At 49.7% G+C, this 8,848-nt stretch overlaps 1 protein-coding gene across 1 annotated transcript; it reads right to left on the bottom strand.

Annotated features, from left to right (window-relative positions):
- Nucleotides 1-5,380, bottom strand: LOC146356024 (uncharacterized). The gene is made up of 3 exons (XM_084831671.1): nucleotides 3,941-5,380; nucleotides 2,468-2,579; nucleotides 1-939 (listed from the first exon to the last, which is right to left on the bottom strand). Exons 1-3 carry the CDS (start codon nucleotides 4,817-4,819, stop codon nucleotides 203-205), a joined length of 1,728 nt encoding a protein of 575 aa, XP_084687797.1. The 5' UTR covers nucleotides 4,820-5,380; the 3' UTR covers nucleotides 1-202.
- Nucleotides 5,381-8,848: the final 3,468 nt, after the last annotated feature.

Here is an 8,848-nt window from a genome sequence, read left to right as displayed (position 1 = left end):
GTACTACCGCAGACCAATACACCACCACCCGACCAATCACCCGACCATGCCATCACATCAGTTTTGGCCTATGGCGGGGTGGAGTGAGCTCAGTCTGCAAGTGACCACTACTTATAAGTGTAAACTTGATGGTAGGCAGGGAGCCAACTGGATGTATAAACGGGGAGCTGAGACTGAGGCTTTCCTGAAAAGTCCCCAGAGACTACAAATTCTCCCTCATGTGGATTTTCTTATGCTTCGTAAGTGCGGGCCTCTCCCGGAAGCTCCTCTCGCAGACCAGGCATTTGTAGGGCTTCTCCCCGGTGTGGATCCTCAGGTGCGCCATCAGCAACGCCGTGCGGGTGAAGCTTTTCCCACAGACGGAGCAGGTGTAGGGCTTCTCCCCCGTGTGGACCCTCCGGTGCACGATGAGGTTCGAGTGCTGGCTAAAGCCTTTCCCGCAGTCGGAGCAGGTGTACGGCTTCTCCCCCGTGTGGGACCGCACGTGGTCGGTGAGGGCCGAGCTGCGGTGGAAGCTCTTCCCACACTCCAAGCACTTGTACGGCTTCTCACCCAGGTGGATCTTTTCGTGCTGGTGCAGGCCAGAGCTCCAGATGAAGCTCTTGTCGCAGTAGGAGCACGAATAGGCTTTCTCGCCTGTGTGAATCCTCTGGTGGCCGAGCAGGCAGGAGCCCTGGGTGAAGCTCTTCCCGCAGTCCAGGCATTTGTATGGCTTCTCCCCGGTGTGGATCCTCAGGTGCCGGTTGAGGTGGGAGATCTGATGGAACCGCTTCCCGCACTCGGAGCATTTGTGAGGCTTCAGGCCTGGAGGGGGAGTTTGTTCGCCTTCAGCAACGTCGGGGCAGCTCCCAAAGTCTGCCCCGCCATCTTCCAAAGGCTCCTCTTTCTGAGAAGTCTCCAGCTGCAGAACTGCCGCGTTCTCCCTCCCGTGCGCTTTATCTGCAGGAATAAAAAGACAATCGGTACTTTAACGGCTGGGCTGCTGCTGAATTCTAGCTGATTCTGATCGAACACTGCGCACAGTTCTGGTTGCCACACCTCGAAAAGGGTATTGTAGAGCCGCCAAAGGAAAGGGCAATCAAAATGATCAAGGGGCTAGATCCCCATTTCCCCCCTGATCAGGAAAGGTTAAGAATTTAACACCGAAATTTGCTTTTTTCCTTGTCAAGGAAATCCCAGTCCCCAATCCCAATCCCCAATCCCCTTTCCTTTTGTCCCAATCCCAATCCCCTTTCCTTTTGTCTCGTGTATTTTAGACTGTAAGCTTGTAGGCAGGAACCGTCTTATTTCTGATCTTTCTAAGACACTTCGGGAGCCTCTTTGGCTAAAGGGTGGGATGAAAATGCTTTGAATGAATGCATAACATGTTTGAGGTGTTTTAGCTTAGGAAAAAAAGGCGAGTAAGGGGTGGGGGACATGATAGAAGTGTGTACAGTTATGCGTGGTGTAGAAAAAGTGATGGACAGAGAGGGGTTTTTCCTCCCTCGTAATTCTAGAACCCAAAGGGGTCACCCCATGAAGCTGATTGGTGGTTCAGGACTGATAAAAGGAAGTCCTTCTTCATACAGCGCAGAGTTAAATGGCAGAATTCACTACTACAAGATGTAGTGATCACCACCAATGGGGAGAGCAATCCCATGGCCCTTAGACAGCATCTGGGGAGGCCATAGCATAGTTTGGGTTCCTGGATCCAAGGTCGGAGACAGCACTCTGACCTCAGATCCAGGGGTCCGAGCTCCCTGTCCCCTCACCGCCAGTGTGGAGAGAACCGCAAAAGCGACCTCAGAGAGGAGGTAAAGGGAGTGTTCCATAGGCAGGGACGGGGGAGGGGGGGAGGGACTGGGGAGGCCAGCTTACAAAGCATCCTCTGGCCTCCCCAGCCTCCTTCCCTCCCCCTCCCCAAGACCTCAGCTAGACAGGCAAAAAAGCCTGTCTAGCAAAAATGCAGAATGGGAGGAACACGAAAGCAAAGATCGCCTCCGCCGTTCCTCCTGCTCTGTACTGGATGGCCATCAGCCTCCGAGTTCGGAGGCTGACGGGCATCCCAATGGGATTGTGCCCTTAGATGGCTTTACAAAGGGACTAGACAAATTCCTGCAAGATATATTGCCTCCAGTATGCCTCTGTACACTAGTTGCTGGGAACATGAGTGGGAGGGCTTTTTGCTTCCTACTGGGGGCATCTGGTTGGCCAGTGTGGGAACAGAATGCTGGACTAGACTGGCCTTTGGGCTGATCCAGCACAGCCCTCCTTGTGTTCTTATGAAGCTCAGCATGATACATCCCATTGCATAAGCAGACAAGCGTAAGCAATACTTCGTTTTGCACTGTGCTTGGCTCCTGTGCAGAGCCGTAAGACAGAGGTGAAAAGAGAAAAGTGAGAAGGGGCAGAGCAGAATTAAAGTTGCCATCTAGCAAGGCTCTAGTTATGTTCTTATTTTTGTTTTACTGGCACAGCGAAGGCTTACCCAAGGAAGGGGTATCTCTGTCACCCTCCTGCTTGTCCTTTTTGAAGGCACTCAATGTAGTTCCCTTTGTTTTGGAGGAGTACAGGCCCACCTCTGCTAAGAGTCCAGACACCTGAAACAACACAACAGAAGAAGCAGAGAATAAAAGCATTGGGTGGGGCGGGTGAGCCATAGCTCGGGGAGTACATGCAGGCAGAAGGTCCCAGGTTCGATCCCTGGAAGCTCAAGTTAAAAGGATCCTGGGTAGAACAGCTGAGAAAATCTCATAGAGAGGCACTGACAGTTAGAGCAGACAAATACTGGGCTACCTTCCTTGTCACACAGCAAAAGGCATCAGATTTATTGTGCAATCCTATGCACATTTAGACAGAAATAAAGGCCTACGATGCCCAACATGCTGGGAGTCGTAGGCCACTTTTTCTGTCTAAACATGCATAGGATCGCACTTTTAACCAAGCTTTAGGAAAGGTCATCCTATCTCTTTAATCCTTTAAATAACAAGGTAGAACAAAAGGACTGTAAGGGAAATTCCTTCAGAATTATGCTATTTTATTTATTTATTATTAATATTTCTATCCCACTTTATCTGCTAAAAAGCCATCAGGACAACAATTTTAAACTATCAAACCTTAAAACAGAAAACAAGAATGTTAAAAACAGTAAAAACACTGAAACGACACATCTGAAAAGGCTAAATTGAAAAGATCTGTCTTTCAGCCCTTTCTAAAGGCAAAAGAGTGGGGGCCGATCGTAGTTCTTCAGGGAACGCATTCCATGGTTTGGGGCAATGCAGGAAAAAGCTCTTACATGCATCCCCAACAAATAGACCTCTGTGGCTAATGGTGCCCTCAAAAGCAACTCTCCTGCAGATCGCTGGCAGGTTTAGAAAGTGATATTGTTGGAGGCTTCTGAGTGTCCTATGCTGGGCTGAAGCCACCCCATCCACCGATCTCCACTATTTTCGCTAGATGGGCTTTTCAGCCCATCTAGTGAGGGAGCTTTGGAGGGGGAGAGAAGAAGGTTGGAGGTGGCTCAGGATAACTCGTATCCTGGCCTCTCCAGTTTCCTCCCCTCCCCACCCACCAGAACACCCCCTTTCCTGAGGCTCTGAGGTCGCTTTTCCCTCCCCGCACCAGCTGTGAGGGGCAAGGTTCTGAGGCCAGATCTCTGACACACCCCCCTTCCGAAGTTGGAGCACTGTCTCTTACCTCGGAGGGGTTTTACGAGCCATCCTACAGCCCCTGGGACGCTCTCTCAGGAACCACAGGATCACTCTCTCCAAAGTGTGATTGGAAAAGCAAAAGATGCGTCGAACTGAGAAACTGCATTAAGATTTTCCCACTTCGGGAATTGTGTTTGCTCTTAAAAAAAAAATTAAAAGGAGGAGGAGAAATTACTACTTTTCTACGGGGAAAGATGGCAATAAAGCAAGAGGGTTTGCATGGGGAGGAACAGGAGAACGGCAGCCCTCACCACTTTCTCCATATGCTGCAAAGGCAGCAAGGGCCCGGAGCTCCTGTCTCCTCCTCCCAGAGGCTCAGAGGCCTCGCTGTCCATCACCAGTGGCTCTTCCTGCCTCAGCAGGAAGTCCTCAGCCAGGGCCACTGCTTGGGCACAGGTCTCCGGCCCACGCTCCTTCACCCAGCTCTGGACTTCCGGTGGCAGAACAGCCAGGAACTGCTCCAGAATCAGCAGCTCCAGGATCTGCTCCTTGGTGTGCCTCTCCGGCTTCAGCCACTGGCAGCACAGGAACCAGAGGCGGCTGCAGACCTCCCGGGGTCCCTCGGCCTCCAGGTAGCAAAATCGCCGGAAGCGCTGGCGGTGCATCTCCACGCCGCCTGTCTCCTCGCCCGGGATCACCACCTCCTCCACTTTCCCACAGCCAGCCTCATCTTTGGCCAACCGCTCACTGCCTGTCCCTTGCACATCTCTGTTGAGGCCTGGCAGAAGCTGGGCTGCCCGCTCTCCTCTAGACCGGTGGCTGGTGTTAGCCACTCCCTGGAAATGGGCTGGTAAAGCTTCGGTATGGCCCCAGAGGGTGGGTTCTGTGATCTGCGGGTTCCCCCATCCTGTGTGAAGAGATCGAAGCTCCTTTGGGAAATCTTGCCACTGGGGTTCCCAGTGCTGCGCTAAACCCTCATCCGCCTCCTCTTTGATCTGTGGGGATGCCATTCTTTCCCGAAATTCCTCAGGACTCCCAACTGGGATGCGCGGAGACGTTTCTCTTCCTCTCTCTGATTCTTCCTCTGGTTTGGGGCTTAGAAGGCCTCTCTTGATCATTTGCCCTCCAGACTGTAGACCTGCTTGGAACGAAGGAACCGGATCTCCCACAATCCCTTGCTCGGCAGCCATTTTGTCTAGAAATGGCCTCACGTTCAAGGCTTCACTCTCTCTCTCTCTCTCCTCCGACTCTTTCCTCCACAATAAGCTTTTGGGGAGTATCTTCCTTGTGCCTTTACTTCAGCTCCTGACACAGACAAGGCCCCTCGGGCAAAGTCCATGCGGCTCTCTTAGAAATCGAAGTGAGGGTTGTAGATTAAAAAAATGTTATGTAGGTGATGATCAGAGATTTGTGAGAGAAGCACCTTCTTGGAGAGAAAAAGAGACACAAATAGGAAGGACAAAGAACATACAACATGAAAAATAGTTGGGATTCTATTTTGATTCTAGTCACCCTTGCTTCTGAGATTCTGTCAGAAATCACCTCATGTTTGAACCTGTCTCTGTGGTCATCAGGGCTAGCAACTTGTGGGGTGGTGTTTGTTTTGTTTTAAGAAAGAAAAGCTGAGATGCTCTGGATGCTAAATTCTGCCCTCCACAGCAAATTCATACACACAACTCTGGATGGAGCCAAGTTTAGTATGGAAAGTATATACTTATGCTTCCCCTCAAGTTTCTATTTAAAAAACAAAATACACACACAAAAAGGATCCAATGGTTTTATCTGATGCTTGCAAAATTCCCAGGTATTTACATTTCAAGATCAGAGGGAGGGAGGGAGCTTGAAAAGATATTGTAATGCTTTTGTCACTCTCTGAATCAATTTGTGTCTGGACTGTACCATGTCAGATTGCAAGTCAGGGCTCACATCATTGAATGCCCCTCCAACCCACCCCCACTACAAATAAAACAAAATCCATGAACATAGAAAGTTAGCAAATCAATGGGAAGATTTCTAGCCATGTCAGCTTTCTATGTTCTTTTAATTTATGGCAGTGCATTTAGGACACAATCCTATGCATGTTTAGACAGAAAAAAAGCCCTACAATTCCCAGCATTTCCCAGGTGGCTGGGAAATGCTGGGAGTTGTAGGACTTTTTTCTGTCTAAACATGCATAGGATTGTACCCTTAACCACTTTTGAGCCACCACTGCAACTTGAAGTGATACAGTCCAGGCAGAAGTTAAACCCCAAAGGGAACACAAGGCCTAAGTGCCAACACAGGACAGTAACAGCACAATGCTATGCATCTTTACTCAGAAGTAAGTCCCATTTTTTCCCACTGGAGCTTACTCCCAGGCAAGTGTGTATAGGATTGCAGCTCAGGATTCTCATGCATAAATGATGTACAAGTGAGAACTGCATCAAAATGTTGCAGTATGGAGTGTTCCATTCCTTCCAAAAGTCAGTCAGCATTCCATAACCACTGAGCACACTCCATCCTCACTGGCCTGCTTGTGAGGGTTTTCTCTTCTGTTAGGGTTCCCCCTCTAAAGCTGTTAATGTACCTCTGGAAACCTTGGAGTTCCCGCCAAGCCTGTTAATACCTCCTTCTTGTGCGGAGGTGATGCCATTTGGGCTACATAAGCAACGGCACTCACAGTTTGAACACTGGAAACAGAGGGAATGATATATTTGCTGCTACGATTAAATTATTACTATTATTATTTAAAATATTTATTGGCTGCCTTTCAGGGCAGAAGCCCCCCAAAAGCAGCTTGCAGCAAGAAAATGTGTTTATTAATTCAAATCTTGCGCAAATCTTGTGCACCCAGATTAACACTGCCAGATTAACGGCAAGGAAAACTGACCTATATTGCAGCATTTCTCACAGCACAAGGAAACCGGGCTTTACTGTTTTGGTGCCAGCTCCAGGTTTCAGAGGGCCCGTTGGCAAGCCACCTCCAACGGCCCCATCCTTCAGTGAGTCCATCTTCTCACCACCATTGTCACAGCTGCTCTTGTTCCCCCTTCTCTTCCTCCTCATGGCACCCACTTGCTTGCTTGGCAGGCAGAGAGCCAGGGAGCAAGAAGGCCGTGGCATCTACTGTTCCTCCTTCCCATCGCCACTGTTGTCTGGGCCAGAGCGAGAGGCAGGTGAAGAAGCGGGTTGCCATGGTGAAGAGGAGGACCAGCTCCAGGGGGCTCTTGTCAGTGGGCCCCTGCTGGGATGTGGGCCCTTGACCGGTACCCGACCAGGCCTATCCTTGACATCAGGACCATGTGGAGACATTGTCCTCCCTGTCCGATAAGCAAGTAGGCCATGCCCTCTCCTGCTCCTCCTTCTCACCACCACCTTTGCCCAGGCCAGAGCACGAGGCAGGTGAAGAAGCAGGTTGCCATGCTGAAGAGGAGGAGCAAGTCCAAGGGGCTCTGGTCCATGGGCCCCTGCTGGGGTTGGGCCCTTGGCAGGTGCCCAACCATGCCTACCCTTGTGAGTGGGGAGGAAAAAGGAAGCAACAACAATGAACTGGAAGAAATCTGAACCTTTCTCTGCCTCCCCCTCCACCCCCCAGGCAAAAAAAACAAAAATCAGCTTGTAGCCTGGCTGGCTTAAAAACAAAGACAACAATTAGCAACCTTTGAAATAGGAGGCGTTCTCATGATTGCTCCGTGGCTGCGATGAGACCCCTTGAGATCCTAACTCGATGTGCAACACTGAGATGATACAGAGTTGGGCTGTTTAGAATTTTCTATTTATTTGGGGGGGGGGAGGGTATTTTTAAATGACAGCCCGAACCAATATCCCAGCTCAAATTTTCACCTAGGAATGCGAACATTACGGGGAAAGGTCCAGTTCTAGAAACCCCCCTCCCTACCCCTGTTCCTTGCCCTGGAGATCTGTCCGCTGTTCACCCCTTGCAAGGCCCTGTAAACTCACCCCCACCTCAGATCTGCAGCAAAGCCATGCAACAATAGCTACACTCCACAAGCTTAGCTAGGAACTGGAGCAGGAAGGGACTTGGCCGTATTTACGGTCCCCTCCTTTTCAAATTTCTGGGCCTCTCTGAGAATGAGGGCTCTGTGGCTTTAACTCTTGAGATCCACCCGCGAAAGTTTTAAACAAAAGAAAACACGGCAACTGTCTTGGCGGGGAGCCTAAAAGGAATAACATGTATTGCAAAGGACGTTTGCATGGATTTTACTGGAGTTTACTGCACCAAGTTTTAATGCATTGCTTGTTTCAATGCATTGCTTGTTAGGATTTTAGCCTTGGCTTTGTTTTAAACCGAATGTTTAATTTTTGTGCTGCCTTTTAATCTCTCTCTCTCTCAGGGATGGGGAACCGTTTTTAAGCCCGAGGGCGTAAAATTCAATTTCAGAGGAGCTCGCAGGGGCTGCAGTGGGCAGGGCTAAGGCAAAAAGAGTAGGGCCGAAATACAGAAAAATGTGGGCTAAAAGCTACAATTAGAGCTGTGCACAAATGGCCTCTCAAAATTCTCCAGCCGGTCTGTGGGCAGAGAAATGGCGGGGCGGGGCGCAGACAATTTCACCCAATTTCTCCTAGGGGGGGAGAAATTCTCCAACCATTTGTTTCTCACAGATAGGGCTCACTATCTGCAGGGGCTGTAGCACAGCTTCTTTCTTTTTCCCTAAGGGTTTTTGGTTTATTGCACTGCTCCTGCATGTGGCAACAGCATCAACTACGTTGAGGCTTCCACTTTTCCGAAGCAGAATTTTGAATGTCTTTTGGTGGTATTTTTGGGCTTACCTAATCATTGCGAGATGGCTAAAGGTGCTGGGTGTTTTCCTCTTTCTATATTGTGCATCTCTCCACTGCTGTGCAGCCTCCCAGGCCACCTGCACTTCCTGAACTGAAACAGCCCCACAGGAGGAATTGCCTCATGACATCTTCTTCTCAATGATGGCTTTAATTGAAATGCAGGAAGGTGAGGAGGCTACAGGCTGCCACAGAGATTATTGTACAATAAAGACAGGACACTCATGTGCACTCCTCAGCCACCTTGTAAGTAAGGTAAGCACAAGAACCCTGAACCCAACCCATGAGAATTTCTCCGAAAGTTCTCCTCCTCTGAGTTTCTTTTCTATCAAATTGAATGAGAATGGTTGAAAAAATGTGGGAAAAATGTTCGGCACAGCACTAGTTACAATAGTAACTAAGCCCAAGGAGAGATGTTTTGACCTCTGACAAGAGGGGGG

This window comes from Heloderma suspectum, chromosome 2 (assembly GCF_057233095.1).
Source record: "Heloderma suspectum isolate Gila_16-S chromosome 2, 16-S_ref, whole genome shotgun sequence".
In the NCBI taxonomy this organism is placed as follows: Eukaryota; Metazoa; Chordata; class Lepidosauria; order Squamata; family Helodermatidae; genus Heloderma; species Heloderma suspectum.
Note: the sequence above shows the minus strand (reverse complement) of the source record. Positions and strands in the feature narration are given on the sequence as shown.

Coding starts and splice junctions, on each gene's coding strand:
- LOC146356024 (XM_084831671.1), bottom strand. CDS start 4,819: ATGGCTGCCGAGCAAGGGATTGTGGGAGATCCGGTTCCTTCGTTCCAA. Junction 2,580..3,940: donor TGCAGCATATGGAGAAAGTG/GTGAGGGCTGCC, acceptor GTGTTGTTTCAG/GTGTCTGGACTCTTAGCAGA. Junction 940..2,467: donor CAGAGATACCCCTTCCTTGG/GTAAGCCTTCGC, acceptor TTATTCCTGCAG/ATAAAGCGCACGGGAGGGAG.